The 17,093-nt window shown below is 35.1% G+C and overlaps 1 protein-coding gene across 1 annotated transcript in view; it reads left to right on the top strand.

The window, feature by feature from the left end:
* LOC123316425 (dynein axonemal heavy chain 3) overlaps nt 1-17,093 on the top strand; it is a 2,043,583-nt gene that overhangs the window by 1,643,202 nt on the left and 383,288 nt on the right. The window contains exon 43 of the mRNA XM_044902499.1: nt 7,618-7,823. Within this exon, the coding sequence (XP_044758434.1) occupies nt 7,618-7,823 (206 nt within the window). The remainder of the gene's footprint in view (nt 1-7,617; nt 7,824-17,093) is intronic.

The following is a 17,093-nucleotide window of genomic DNA, read 5'->3' as shown; positions in this document are numbered from 1 at the left end:
CTAAAAGACCAAATGAGGTGAAAATCAATTCGGAAAATTACTTCAGGTCCACGTTGTCCATAAAAAGCGATTCATTCGGAAGATATCAAGTTATAATTATTATTTTCATGATAGCGTAGTTTTTTATTGCTATTTTTGTTCATTATCAATAATAAAGCTTATTATCACTGTGAATGATTTATCTGAATAACCAGATATGCTAAAATATCAAAAACGAAAAAATTCAGTTGAACATTTCCAATTCCATTTTTAGATTTCCACATCTGATTGGCGATCATATTCATACCATTAATTATTGTGAAGTTAAAGTCAATATGCAACGCTGTTTTTTCTAGAGGCATTTCACCACCAAATAATTATTCATTAAAAATTATCCACTGATAAAGCATACCAAAATTTCATTGATTTTGAGAAAATCTATGCAGATACCTGAAAAATTCAAAATTATGACGAAAAAAACTACAAACAGAGTGTTTTGCATGAGTTTAAGTTTGAATATAGCCTCAATGAGTCCGGTCCTGTGTTCGTCAACTTTTAATGTTCCGTTTTATTGAAATTTACAAGCTTAAGCGGATAATGAGTTTTCAGCCGAATACAACTGAATTATTTGGAGTTATAGCTGAACGAAAATTCGGGAAATTTGAATAAACTCCTCTGTATATCGGAAACGGAATGCACAAGACACACATATGAGGTGTTTTTGAACTCAGCTCAATGCCCTCTATTGACGGTTTTCGTTTGTCCGTTTACTTGTGAAACACCCTGTGTACTGAAAAATCGCAAAAGACACCTCGAGCAATTAAGAAATGCAATTAAATCGAGGAGTTTCTTTTGATCCGCTATGATGGAAAATGTCAATATCCAGATATTATTATTTATATAATAATATCTCGAAAACCAAGGCTCTTTTACCAAACGTAAAATATATTTATCTGAACCGCCATAGAGTCCTCTACCCGCAGGATCCATATTACCCATTCATTACGCCACACCCTGTATAATTATTATCATTATATCAATGTATTGAAAATAAACAGACATGAATACGAGCCAGTTGTTTTGTGAGGTGAAGCCCCTCTTGCTTCAAACTTCTTTTAATTATTTTGACTACTAATCACGCAAGATGATTTTTGTTGAAGAATTCAACATTCTTGTAATTATCCGTTCATTTCTTCAAGAGATACCCATTCCCTACCACCTTTGATTATTCAACTCAATGCTAACACTGCATCAAATGCATTTCATCTGCGGGTTGATTTTTTTGAATTCTACAACTGATGTAACGTCTTCAACCTCCAGCCAAAGAAGATAAACAACAGTAACTCTCCTCAAGCTACTGATCACTTGTATTTTCCATATAAATAAATAGATTTGGTATGTCTTCAATCAGTTTGTATAAACGTCAATTATGTTCGTTACATATTTTCGACTCAATATTTTCCGAAGTGATTTGACATTGTGATGAAATACGTAATTACTGAGAGACTCACGTAGAACGGACTACGTAGCACTGATTTAAAACTCAAGAATGTTTCGACAAGCGTCTTAACCCAACATTTTCGTACCATACAGAGTGAAAGGTATCCAATTTCCATGGCCAATCCAGTGCTAAAATGAAAGTGAATGAAGTATAGAAGCTGAAAGTGAAACGTATATCTTTGTTGATTCATTCGGGAAAAGCATTTTCATGGAGTTCCTAATGTCGTGAATATAATGCCCAAAAATTAGACTACTATTTCATACCAGAACAAATTCGGTAAAATTGTCTTTTGAATTAATCCTATATGTCACGAAAAATTTCATTTTCATGCATCATTCATTTTGGGACCTATATGGTATTAAACTCCCCTATCGGACGAAGTATCGTAGACATAAGCATATTTATTCAAAACTGTCCAAATTCATTTACACCGAGATCACGAACCTTATCAATCAATTATCAGCGTATGAAGTTTATTAATATTATCTAGTATCGTTCTCGAACTATTTACAGGTTTCAATATGTGTGAATGAATCGGAAGAGCAGCTGTATTCTATATATGAGTAGAATTCGAGCTGTCTTACTTTCTGTCCTCCTAAAATCTGACAACGTTGCGGGAGGTGAGAGCGCACTACTAATATGAAATATATGCGGAGGTAGTAAGGTCTGATTCGTTTGAAGAAAAATTTTTCGATAAAAATCTTTTCCCCTCTTTAGGTACCCCTGCTATTCACCTTCCCCTCTATATATATAAACAAAAATTATTCCAATTATATAACTCCTTCACCCGGAGGTCAGGTCGCCCAATGAACTTAACGGAGGTCACACCGAACTATGGGTTCATATATATATATATATATATATATATATATATATATATATATATATATATATACATCTTCTTATCCAACACCGTGTAAGCAGAAATAGTATACCATCTTCTTCGACCACTCGAGTGACCACCTCATGAGTCAGTGAAGAGACAGACCGCGTCAAAAAATACTGAACTTAACAAAGTCAACAAATTCAAAAGAATTCTTAATCTGATATTCACAGGTAATGATAACATTTTTTGTTATGCCATGAACAAATTGTGCAATCTTGCAAGAGGCAGAATCTATTCCATTCACTATCGGCCTCAGGTGGAGGCCCTGTTTATGGGTCTTCCTCAAGCAATACAAACGAGGTGGAACAGAATTGAACTTCTTCATTTGTTTTTTCTGTTCAATCGTTATGAAATCTTTATCATATAGTTCATCCACCAAGTGGTTAGCTTTGGTTTGAAAATTTAAAGTAGGATCTTTATTTAATACTTTGTATATACTTATATATCATCTTGTAATATTCTATGAACTTCCAGCATATATTCTTCCCGAAACATTATCACTGTAGAACCACCTTTATCAGCTCTCATAACCAACAGCTCATTGTGCGAGACGAAAAATCTTCTTGCATTCTAGAACTTCCTTTCAATGGCATCACGGGGTAACGAAATATTACTAACTCTGTTCAAGTAGTTAGTGAGAATGTTCACAATGTCACATCTAAGCATATTCCTGTCAGATTCAACCACGGTCTGGGAGTCAATAAAAAACTCAACATCAGTCAAAGTCTTAGGAATTGGGATCTCGTTAGCTCTGAATGGAATGTTGAAATTAGGACTGAATTGTAAGATTTCCTTCACCTCTCCTGGTAAGGTTACATCAGTGTAAATGTAAATGAAGCAGTGCTATCGACTTCCGAGGTTTGACTCACCAAGGAAAGTTTCCTCAACAGTTTTTCAAAATTAGCAATGTTCTTGGACTTCAATCTATGAAATGTGCGGTTATACAGATCAGACAGGACAATGTTAACACCATCGAAGTGTACCCTATTGAGCGAGGCCTTCAAGTCCTCAACAATATTGTAGATAGCTCTATTCATCTCATCTTTCTTCCACAGAGTTATCTTAATTTCTAAGTTAAGAACCGACCTTCTAAATCATTGCAGCATCATGTCAACTTTTTTTCTAAAAAGATGTTCCTCCACTTGTCGTGTGTAAATGGATTTAAGATTATTGACAATGTGGTTAGGAAAAACTCTCCTTCTCCGGCATTGTACATAAGACTGGCATTGAGACTGACAATTCAAAACCGTTTTAGGATATACTAGTGCGGAGAAATGACCATCATTTTGACGAACTGGTATGTGAAACCTACTAATGCCTGTAGAATAGTTAATTATTTTTCCACGAACCCCTTAGTGTATAAAATCAGTGCTATTTCAAATTTATTGTTCAGGGCGGTTAATCTAAGTGACACCAAGTATCATTCTGACAACATCAAAAGAATCAAGTGTATTTTGAAAAATAAAAATTATCCTCGAGCATTTTCTGACTGCACAATACACAAGCTGCTAAATAAAATCACTTTAAATCAGAGAAACTTGACCAGAAACTATAATAACGGTGTAACCTTTTATAAAATTCCCTTTATACCACACCTATCTGCACAAATCAAACGTTGTTTATATAGAGAAAATGTCAACATAGTGTTCTACAATTTAAAAACGATAGGTAAAATTATTTATAGTAACTTGAATGCTAAAGTAGAAAGGAATCGACTCTCTAATTTAATATAAAGTATCCCATGTTCTGAATGTGACAAAGAATATATTGGTCAAACTAGACAGTACTTGAAGAATAGAGTTAAACAACACATCTATGACTTAAAAGATATAAAAAATAAAGATAAAACTGCTCTTTGCTCACACTTTTTCAATGCAGGGCATACTATCAATTTTAATGATGTCAGGATTTGTGATAGGGAAAAAAATTTCAAGAAAAGAAATATTTTAAAAATAATTTATATAACTTTATCAGATTCCATGAATTTTAGGACGGATACAGAACATCTGGCCTCACATTATAGTTCCATTATCTCAAAATAAAAAAATCTAAGGAGAATAAATTAAAATTGTTATGACTGGATCAATACTATTTGATCTCTTCTGTAGTATTCAGATTTTGAAATTGTTGTTAGTCTACTGTTTATACTCTTTAGAGAAGGTGCGGTTGCCTATAATCGGTGACCTCCACCTCTGTGGTTTTATTTCGACTGACACTCTTGATTAATCTGGATTAATAAATGCATATTGTACCTGGTAGTTTGAGTTGTTCTATTGTAGACCTCTTTGAAGAAAGCTGCCTGGCTGCTTTATCTGTTTCTGAGTGTTTTGTTATATTCGTGGTTTTCTTGATCCTGACGTAATATTCAATTTTTGTTTGAGTTGATACATGTTTTTGGTGAGTTAGTTGATAATTATTTGGTGAACTGTATACTATGTAAAGTTTTCCTTTTAATAAATTGTAGGCCTGAAGAAGCGGAGGGACATCTTTGCGAAACGTCGCCACGAATGTGAATAAACATTTACATCTATTTTCTTTGTCCTATTTCGTGCCACTTTTTTGTCGTTTTACTCTGTCTAATATTGGACCTCGGTACATACCAGCTATGAGCTTGTCTTTAAGGACTTCTGTTAGGTGTGTACCAAAAATACAAGCACTTGCTTGTTCTCAATCCTCACATACCATGATCTTACTGTCTCTTGTTTCATTTGCCTGAGATTGTAGAAGTCTTTTCTCTCCTTGAAAATAGAAACTTTCTTCGAAAACTGACCTGCTAATACATTTGTCAATTCTTCGTTAGATTTCTCCATGGGCAGAGTTGGATCGCACAGATCCCTCAGAGTAGGCTTCTGTTCCAATCAGTGTTAACAGCACCGGTACTTTTTTCTCTTCTGCAATGTCGTTTGCTGAAAAGTACTGTTCCAGCCGTTCTATCCACATGGACCAATTGTTATCAGAACTATATTCTGTTATTGAACCGATTGTTGCTCTGTATATCACTTGAGAGGTTTTGTTATGGGACATTTTGTTTGCACATGGTCGGGTTGGCGTTTTTCTTCCGGCGTCTTCTGTGTCAAAACTTCTGATAACCTCCGCGTTCAGCCAATTGTCCTCGTCGCCAATATAATGGATTCGATGAAACAGGAACTGGATTTCATATTTTTCATTATATCAAAACTCAACTTATATACAGAAATCAATCGAAATGAGATCAGTTTTAACTTATGGTAGTGTGTCTAATCATGGATATTTCATCACAGAAAATATATTGTGTCATAGAACATAGAGTAGGATAAGAGGCTGCGTTCAAACATTACAGTTTAGGGCAACCATTCTCCTGTAATATCTTCATGACCTTGTTTAGATTCTGTGAGATGAATTGTTCATCACTCAAGGATGTTGCTCTATGAATTAGGTTGGCTGCAACATTTTTCTTCTGTTGTAAACTATGATTGGACAAGAGATTAATGCATCGTCCTGAATGATTAATTATTCTTCCTAATTTTGACATATAAACTGACACTTTTTAAAACTCATCTATGATTTGAAATGTTTTACTTTTCGCAACCAGTTAAAAAAATTAAAATATTCCGCAACTGATGATGAAAAGTAAATTTCGTCATTAATTGTGAAGAATACAGAATCAATGTAAAACTAAACTACTTGAATTATGTAGGTACTTCTTTACCTTCATTATACTTAATATTATGAGGAACAACAAATTTATTAATTAGGCAACTTAAACACTTGAATCGAAAAATTAATTATAAATATTAATACCACCAATAGCCTCATTTTAAATAACGTGTTTTTTCTGTTATTCCTGACTACATTTACACACCTATGGAAGAATTTACAACCACAATTAATAACAGAGTTTGAGCAATTAGTGATAATGATCATAGCTGACAACGTAGTTTTCTGAGTAGCATGAATTTGCGTCTTCTCCATGTAATTTTGTCCTAGGATGTTTGTAGCAATCTTCTGTTTATTAACTATGGAATTCCCTACGTAACCTTCAGGAACTGTATTAGACTTCCATCCTTCAAGCCCATCCCTTTTTTTCTTGAAAATACTATAGCAAAACTTTTTCGTTCGAATGGGAAATCCGTTTTTGTTCACACCATAAACCAAATTGGGCATAGGCCAAATCATACTTGCTCCTCGACTTCTTAGGAATAACTGTAGATAAGGCACATTGAGCCGCTTCCCCAATGTCGCTGGGAACGTCGTTCTCTAAATCGGATATTGCAATAAACATTCTACTACTTCAAAAATGTTCAATTAATTATTTGCGCAAAGAAAGACGATTCAAATTCTCCACTTTTTGACAATCAAAACAAGCACTATCAAAATTACGAACTATGATACTGAACGATGCTTGCTTTCACAGCAACTAAGTGAAAAACAAATTAATATCTCCGAATTCTCGCTTGTGAAAACGTTTTCGGTACTTTTAATTTGAATTCAAATAGTCTCATCCTATTCAAAATTTCAGAAAAAGAATCAGTGAGAAAAACGTTGGGAAACATTATATTTCGTTATTACGAAGAATAATGCTTTTCCCAACTGGTTGCACAAAAAACTATTTAAGTTTGCTACCATCTCTCATGACAAGTGATGACAAGTAAATCTAAAAATGTTTTACTCTTGTTTTGTTCCTCTTCTAATGTGAACTTTTTTTTCTTATGGAATGAGTTAAATGTATCCAAAGTTGTCTCAATTTCATTTTTTGGCACCAAGAGTAAGGTATCATCCTCATGGCTACACTGTACCCTTTTCAATAATTATCGTCATATTGCAACCCAAATCATCAACAAATCATACATGATCCTTCCTCTTGAATCACTCCATATATTGAAAAAAACCGCTTCAAAATTCTTTGCGTAGTTTTGAAGATCTAAGCATACATAGGGACAGAAAGATAGGGGAAAGCGACTTTGTTTTATAATATGTAGTGATATACATACATGGGAGTGTGGGCAATTTATAGTTCGAAAATATGGACCTGCAAGATACTAGAGGGACAAGATGAAACATCAGGCAAATTATCCATTACTGTCTATTTGCCATTTGGATCGAATTGATCCACATAAATCCGACATGCTCAAGAGAGATCTACAGTACTACTTATTTGTCAGCATACCCATTGTCATTTCTTCCTGAAAAATTTTTGTTTTTTTTTTTGTTCATAGATAATGGCAAGGTGCTGATGTGAATCAATACTTTGAGATTGCGTTTTATATTGCAGGCAAGAAATGATGAAGAAATGGAATGTTTTCGCGAAGAATTCCGGCATTCCTTGTTCTGATATATTTTCATTGGTTTCTACAATGGGTGAACCAGTTCTAATAAGAGCTTGGAATATTGCTGGTCTTCCTGTTGATAATTACAGTATCGAAAACGGAATAATCGTTAAGGAAGCTAGAAGATGGCCTCTCATGATTGATCCACAAGGTAAGTTATATAGTCGAATCATTCTCGTTAGCACGAGTTAACACTCAGCATCCCTGTTCAGGTGAGCTCTTCTGCAGGTCCCATGCCAAAAAAATTGGCGACTTTTGCGTACAAATTTGTGGGCTGGGCGTCTGCAAGAGACTATGAAAACATAACTGCGCCATAAAGTACTTTTTGTTTGGCAGTCAACGTGTTAAGTTTTGGCGAATAAGGCTCAAAATTACGATTGAGACTTCACAGGAATAGGATAATGAATCACAAAAGCCTTTTTCTTGACTAATGCCGACGTCGAGAAAACATGAAAAAAAAGACACACTCAACTTTATAAAAATGTATATGACATCGAGTAATCGAGACCACTCCAAAGTAGAGAACTATAGGCCAATAACCCTCTTACCAGTTCTAGGGAAATTACTTGAAAAGATTATGAAAGCTAAATAAATGAACATTTTAACAATTCAATACCAAAATAACAATTCGGATTCCGTAAAAACAAATCCACTGTACACCCACTTACGATATTCTTCAATAATATACAAAACGCACAGTTGAATAACAAAAAAACAGCAGCAGTGAGCATCGACATTAAAAAAGCATTTGATAGCGACTGGACTGAAGGTTTACTATACAAAATTTACAAGTCAAATGCTCCTTCCTATGTCATCAATCTGTTAAAATCCTATTTAGAAAATAGAACACTAAGGATAAAAATTAACGAGAAACTATCTGAACCTTTCATCCCCATGCAGGGCAAACTGCAAGGATCACCTTTATCTCCACTCCTCTTCAATATTTACTGCAGCGATATAAGCCCAATGAAACAAGGCAACCAATATACTCTACAATACGCAGACGACACGATGGCTATTTCTCATGAAAGAACATTACAACATTGTATGGAGAAACTACAATTACACCTGAATGACATCACATCATGGTTGTCCAAATGGAGACTCAGAGTAAATCCAGTTGATTATATTTAACCACAACATCAATCAAGACTCCCCAACAATATCTATAAATAATAAAAAATCTGCATCGTCAATCCAATACTTAGGTATTCAGGTGGACAATAGAGCTAATTTACGTCTCCACGCCAACAATATGAGAAGGAAAGCTATCGGCAGAGCGAAACATTTTAAATGTTTACCTATGGAGACCATGGAATTGACATTAAGACTGCTTCCACCATATATAAAACCATATGCCGACCAATGATTGAGTATGCACATCCTCTGTATGCAAATTGTAGAGAATCAATATTAAAAATACTACAAGTGGCTGAAACATCATCTCTACGAACAATAACCAGGTTGAGACATCCCAGGAACCGGCTACACAACCCGCCTAATAATCTCCTATACCAATTAACCAGAGTAGAACCGATCAAACAGCGTATGAAAAAATTAAATAGAAAATTCATGAATAGACTACACGACTTGAAGAATGTAACTGACCTAGCGCAAGACGATGTGCCTAGACAACCACAAAGAAAATATATATATATATATATATTCTTTTGATATAGAGCATTACAATCTTGAAAAGCAAACAATGATTATAGCATGTGTATGAGTTAAAGTTTTAGCAGAGGTTAGCGTAACGGGGTACCATACAAATTGGTGTATGATACAAGAGCTTAGGGAAAAACCTCAGTAAAAAAACCCTTTCTCCCCGTGAGTGTAGTGGATTGTAATTGTTCACGAAATAAGCTGAAATATTCCATATTGAAGGGCATCTCGCACTGCAAAAAATTGATTCTTTCTCCAACAAAAGGAAAATCCAGAAAGTCTTCTCCAAGATACCAGAAACTGTTATCTGAAATAAATAGAAAACAAAAGCAGAAAAACGTAAAATAATAAAATTAGATTCAATATGTCAGATTGACCTAAAATTGACAACCCAATTCAAAAAAGATTCGGAAACTGCATGTATAGCTCTAAAACCATCCTGAAATTTATAAATTGGACAATGATTAACTAGATGATTTATGGTTTCTTCTGGTTCCCCGCATTCACAACTAGGGCTTTCAACTGAATTCCACCTGAAAAGCATGCTATTGCAACGTCCGTGACCTGTTCTTATACGATTCAGAATACACCATATTTTCCTGGGAAGATCAAAACCAGGAACTCTATTCGAAGGATCAATTACTAATTCTTTGTTGAAAATAGTGCACCTATTCCATTCAGACTGCCAAAGGTCTTTGTCCCTTATATTCGAATTAAGAAAAGAGTTGGACCATAAAGGTTTACGCGACTTCAGTCTTGGAATGGTATTTTCGGGAATATAGGATAGAATTGGGAACGAGTCTGGATAGGATTGGAATTTTTTCCAGGAATTCATAACCGCAGTCTGTCTACGAATATGAGGCGGAATAATGTTTGAAAGAACTGGTAACCATTGAATAGGTGAAGATCTAATAGTTCCAGTTATGATTCTCATGGAAAGATTCAGTTGTGCATCGATTTTCTGCACATGAGCACTATTAATCCAAACGGGGCAACAATATTCAGCAGCCGAAAAAACCAAAGCTAGGGCTGCCGTTCGAAGAGTGCACATTATTGCAAAAAATGAATGAATAAGATATTACTTAACTTATATTGTATACTTTATTTTTTGTAATTGCATACAGAATGTGGTGTTTATTATTGGCTGAAGGACTCAGGTCGATGGCCTTAAATACATTTATTACACGACTCTACAAAAAAATTTTTGTTTTTTGTCCTAACGTTTATACTAGGATTTTCCGGTTAATTATGCACAAAAACGAAAAGAAAATAACTGTTGTTTACTAGCCCAGACAAACTTCAAATATCGTCAAGAAAGTGTAAATACGATGCTGATGCATTTTGTTTTATATGTGGTAAATTTATTATAATTCGTGACGTGAAATACGAATCAAAGATATCTCACGTTTTCTCTGAAGCCTATGAAGCATATTTTGACTTTCCTGTTTGGAATCAAGACAAGCCATGGGCTCCACATGTTGCTTGTTTTTATTGTAAATGCTATCGTTGAATCAGTCTCCTGCACAGAAGCAAACTTTTCCATGCCATATATTTTTTTTCGTCTAATTAGGATCTAAACTATCGAAATTTTATGCTTTGCAGTCAATGTCAAATTTGGTGTTGACCCGTGTTATCATTTCAGGCATCATAGGCAACACAATATCACTTCCATTTTGTTCACCTATGTGATGATTTCAAGCTTTAATTTGTCCACTTATACAGGGTGTCCCGTTAAGACCACGTCAAACGAAAACGGAAATTAAATCAGAATGTGCTCTACCTGATGTGAAAAAATCGTTCTTATGAAAGTCTCACAGTTTTCGAGATATTTGATGTTTTATGAAAGTGTTGAATTTTTTCACTTAAAATGCTTTCTCTCTTGCGGAAGCTACAATTGAATACTTTTCGAATCAGTTTTTTTTCCGTAAATTTTGTTGAATGATTACTTCACTTCATGCAATGAAAAATACCACAAAATATTATACAGGGATTCTAAAAAAAAAATTAAAATTCATGTTCTGAAGGAAGTGTTTTTTTGTGCTGAATTCTATCTGACATTATATAAAAAAAGACACTAGACCTTTTCTGCATATTACGTTGAAAAGTTCCCTTTTTTTGAGGATTCCGAAAAGGTAAAATACAGGTGATAACCTTCTTCACGAAAAAAGATATTTGAATGTTTATCGAAAATGGAGCATTTCTGTGAAAAACTGATTTTGTCACCTTTTCCACAAATTCTTTCATTTTGCAGATTCTGCTGTAACATATTGAATGATTCTCTTGAAAAATGTCAGTTAGTCCTTATCACTTATAAAATGAAAGTATTCATTAATTGTAATGATATAATGTAATAACGCACAGGACCTTCAACATCAACAAATCTATTGTGAAGAAACTTTATAAAAATATCAATTATAAAACATCAGGATTCTTATTAGAGCAAATGATCAAAATGACCACCCCCTTCGCTAATACATGCCCTAGATCTATTGAGAAATGACCTTTTCAAACCATACAAAGTTCTCCCCGCTATTTTGGCTGCTGAAATACAAATGCGGTCCCTAAGTTTTGCTTCATCTCTTATAGGATTCGGATAAATTTCATTTTTCTAAAAAACCCCAGTAAAAAAATCCAGAGGATTTAAGTCTGGTGAATTATTTAATCGCATCACATCATATCGATGTTCGAGAGTTCTTTAGCCAAAGAAAAAGAAATAAAAAAACTCAGTCAGTTAATTAGCATCTAAATAACATTTTATTGATTTGTTGATTGATTATTTCCAGCAGGAAGTGCAAAATGAAAGTATTTATGGAAAAGGTGAAAAAATCAGGTTTTCACAGAAATGCTTCATTTTCGATAAACATTCAAATATCTTTTTTCGTGAAGACGGTTATCACCTGTATTTTACCTTTTCGGAATCCTCACAAAATAGGCAACTTTTCAACGTAATATGCAGAAAAGGTTCAGTGTCTTCTTTCATATCACGTCAGATAGAATTCAGCACAAAAAAACACTTCCTTCAGAACATGAATTTAAATTTTTTTTTTCAGAATCCCTGTATAATATTTTGTGGTATTTTTCATTGCATGAAGTGAAGTAATCATTCAACAAAATTTACGGAAAAAACACTGATTCGAAAAGTATTTAATTGTAGCTTCCGCAAGAGAGAAAGCATTTTAAGTGAAAAAATTCAACACTTTCATAAAACATCAAAAATCTCGAAAACTGTGAGACTTTCATATGAACGATTTTTTCACATCAGGTAGAGCACATTCTGATCTACTTTTCGTTTTCGTTTGACGTGTTCTTTACGGGACACCCTGTATTTCCCAAAACACCACTTTTTGCCTACCTTGAATTGACTAAGAAAACAAACGACAATTCCACTCAACTGATCATGCTCAAATCCCCGTATGCATCGCGGGCTGTCGTTTGTTTTCTTAGTCAATTCAAGAAAAATTTAAACATTTGTTCATCGGGTATCATAGGTAACGCAACATCACTTCCATTTAGTTCTCTTATGTGGTGATTTCAAGCTTCAATTTGTGAACTTACATTCCCCTTGAATTGACTATAAAACAAACTCCTCCTTGATAACATGTAGGCAGCCCATGTTGCGTACGGGGATTTGAGCTTGAGCAGTTGAGTGGAATTGTCGTTTGTTTTCTTAGACAATTCAAGGTAGGAAAAAAGTGCTGTTTTGGTTAATATAGGTGGACAAATTGAAGCTTGAAATCACCACATAAGTGAACAAAATGGGAGTTGCGTTACCTATGATGCCCGATGAACAAATGTTTCAATTTTTCTCTCCTAGTACCTATGTGCCTTTGGCGATGATAGTGTCTGATGCTCAATATTGAGATTTTGAAATTGGCTTTGTTTGACTTGGTCAGTTCGTACGTGTGTGATGTACAGTTGTCCTTTTTATTTGTTAATTATTTAGTTCATTTATAGATATTTGTATAGGTTAAGTGTCTTCCTTTTCATATTTTTCCGACGTATACTATTGTATTCAACTAAAACTTTTTTAATTAAATTTTACAGCCTTGAAAAAGTAAGAAAATACCAACGAAACGTCGGCATTAGTTAAGAAAAAGGCTTTAGTGATTTATTTTCCTATTCCTGGAAAGTCTCAATCATGAATACACAAGGATGGCTCAAAATTACTTCATGAAATATCATTTCATGATCAGCTGACCCAGCCAATATTGTCCTACGATAGTAACCGAATATTTAGTGAATATTAAGTGAACTTATCAAAAAATATATTGAGTATATTTTTATATATTTATATAAATTTTTCATTTCAATTGTTACCTATTTGTAAACAGAAAATATTTTGTTTCGTTTTCCACATAGAATAGCGTAAACACTCAAGAACTCTCTTTGCAATTTATTTATTTTCATTGGAAGTCACACTGGAAATCGTAGACATTTGAACTCGTATGGAGTGTCGGTTCGAATAACGGGGATATTAGGTATCAGAACGCTTCCTCCTTTTTGATTGTTCAATATCGTTGTTCATGAGTGTTTCATAGCAAGTCTGCTGCTCTTGCATAGACATGATTGTATGAAATTTTGTAACATAACTCTGAAGTGCACATTCTTTGGTGGCAGTCTGTAGAAATCTGCGAAACTAAAAATGCAGTTGTATAGTCGGCATCATCATCATCATCTTGGCTTCCCAGTTTTCTCTCCATTTATCGGTCAGTTGTTCATCAATGTCTCATAGCAAGTCTGCTGCTCTTGCAGAGACATAATTGTATGAAATTTTATAACATAACTCTGAAGTGCACATTCTCTGGTGGCAGTCTGTAGAAATCTGCGAAACTAAAAATGCAGTTGTATAGTCGGCAGCATCATCTTGGCTTCCCAGTTTCTCTCCATTTATCGGTCAGTTGTTCATCAATGTCTCATAGCAAGTCTGCTGCTCTTGCATAGACATGATTGTATGAAATTTTGTAACATAACTCTGAAGTGCACATTCTCTGGTGGCAGTCTGTAGAAATCTGCGAAACTAAAAATTCAGTTGTATAGTCGGCAGCATCATCTTGGTTTGTTACTGTAGCCATTGATTTATGAGTCACAGCTTTGCCAGTCATTGCAGTTCATGTGCTAAAATTCAGTTCTTTGATATCCACATTCTTAGCAGCCAATTAAGCAGCACGTTCGCATAACAATTCATGATTTCTGTTTTCGGTGAGTTGGTTGGTTTTTTTCGGTGAACTGAGAAAAAGTCATAACTGGGAATTTAATACAACCAGAAATATTATCAATGGTAATTTCTTCATTGCCGATGTCCAGCAATTGTGCTGTGCAATTTCAATTTGATCGTTCTCCGGGCATGATAGGACGTACTTCCGAAAAACTCGAGACTTCTCACATGCATTTGTTTCACAAGATGTTGTTGATCGCCTAGGCCCCGCAACGGCATAGGCCCCAAATGGTAAAAAATACAAATCATTAAAAAAAAAATTGAAATAACTTATTGGGCCCTGTATGAAACGTACAATAAATATCCAAAATTAAATATATCAAAAATTCATAAACTCAATTCAACCAAATATTTCCATTCGAAATTATTTAGATCATCCGCTCTTTCATAATTGTTATTTCCTGTGTAAGTAGGCCAGGTGAGACAAAGGATTGCAATAGTTTGCTTTAATATCTAACATTCCTTAATCCAATTTTGCAAGTAAAGAAAAATGTACTGAATATGCAGAATGTAAGTCGATTTCGATTATGTGGTCTTGACGTCATTGTACAATTTGACTATATATAGTTTGTTAGATTAGGAAATAATCGTTCATTATCAAGTGATCCGCATTATCAATCTCAATCCTCGAGTCCCTAAGTTTTCACCAACCCAGAACTCTTAGAACTTGAGGTACAATTGAGATACCACCCCAACATTGTAGGCCTTCGAGCCTACAATCAACCACCAGGGAGTTTGGAAAAACATCCACTGAACCCATATCAAGAAGCAGTCAACAGACTCAACCACCAGGGAAATACATCCACTGGGCACACATCAAGAAGCAGTCATCGGACTCACAACCCTTTGACTCAACCACCAGGGAAATACATCCACTGGGCACACATCAAGAAGCAGTTATCGGACTTACAACCCTTTGACTCGAACACCAGGGAAATACATCCACTGGAAACACATCAAGAAGCAGTCATCGGACTTACAACCCTTTGACTCAACCACCAGGGAAATACATCAACTGGGCACACATCAAGAAGCAGTCATCGGACTCACAACCCTTTGACTCAACCACCAGGGAAATACATCCACTGGGCACACATCAAGAAGCAGTCATCGGACTTACAACCCTTTGACTCGACCACCAGGGAAATACATCCACTGGGCACACAACAAGAAGCAGTCAACGGACTCAACCACCAGGGACTTTGGAAAACACCCACTGTATCCACGATCCACAAGAAATTAACCACTCACATAATATCCAGCCACTGAATCCATCAGCCAGCAACACAAAGATCAAAAAAAAAAAAAAAATGGAAAACCTCGTCGCCGAGCAGCTCAAAACGGCCGAAGCCATAAAAAGGGCTCATATCAATATGAAGAAAGATTCAGCATCGAGAAAAACCAAAGAATACTGCGACAGGAAGATGGCACAATTAAATGAAGAATGGGACAACTTCAAAGAAACACATCAGAAGCTACAAAAACTTCCGAAAACCCATGAATACCATACCAAGGACGTATATGGGCAAGCCGAAAAGATTCATCAACAAGCAATTGCCCATTTGGAAAAAATTGAGCAAAAACTTCAGGAAGATGGACTTACGACGGAAGGAAATGCCCACAAACCATTAATTACCGATTCCCAAATCATCAAAGAACAGATGTCGAGCATTCAATTATTCCTGAAAGATCTGAACAAAATCAACAACCTACTAGAAGATGAAAGTCATTACGAACTACTGAAGGTCAAACAACAAAATATGGAAAGAAGATGGTCAGAAATTGTCTCTCTGGAAATCAAAATAAACGCTTTGGGAACAGAAGATGCAGAGTTATATTCAAAAAATGGATACTTCGATGAGGCAAATGAAAAGTACGAAGAAACCCAAGCCAAATTAATAACCACAATCCGAAGAGAAAATTCAGCAGGATCCTCAAAAATTAATCTTCCAACTACAACTATTCCGACATTCACTGGACTGTATGACTCATGGCCCAACTTCCGAGATATATTCAAGCAACTAGTAGACAACAACAGTTCCTTCGGAGGTGTAGAAAAAATGCAACTGTTGAAAACAAATCGCAGAGGAAAGCCCGCCAGAATTATCCAACATCTGGAAATATCATCTTCCAACTACCAAACGGCCTGGAAACTCATAGAGGAAAGATACAACAACCCAAGGATGCTGTTCAATAAACACATGGACAATCTTCTCAATTTCACCAATCTGAATTCTGAATCAGCAGGAGCCATAAAGAAATTACACGACACTATTAGGGAAAGCACAAAAGCCCTCAGAAACATGAATATAAACAAATGGGAAGACATAATTGCATATATCATACTAAGAAAACTGGATTCAACTACAGCAAATCTCTACGAGCAAAGTGTAAACAAGCCACGAGATATTCAGCACCTGGATGACCTCATCAGCTTCCTAGCTCAACGTTTCCAAACACTTGAAGTCGTCAGAACGAATACAAAAAAACCAGAAAGAAAGTACGATGAACACCAGAAAATAAACAGTCACCTCCAGAGAACAA

The sequence above is a fragment of the Coccinella septempunctata genome, chromosome 7, assembly GCF_907165205.1.
Source record: "Coccinella septempunctata chromosome 7, icCocSept1.1, whole genome shotgun sequence".
Taxonomy (NCBI): Eukaryota; Metazoa; Arthropoda; class Insecta; order Coleoptera; family Coccinellidae; genus Coccinella; species Coccinella septempunctata.
The sequence above is the reverse complement of the archived record's forward strand: the minus strand, read 5'-3'. Positions and strand labels throughout refer to the sequence as shown.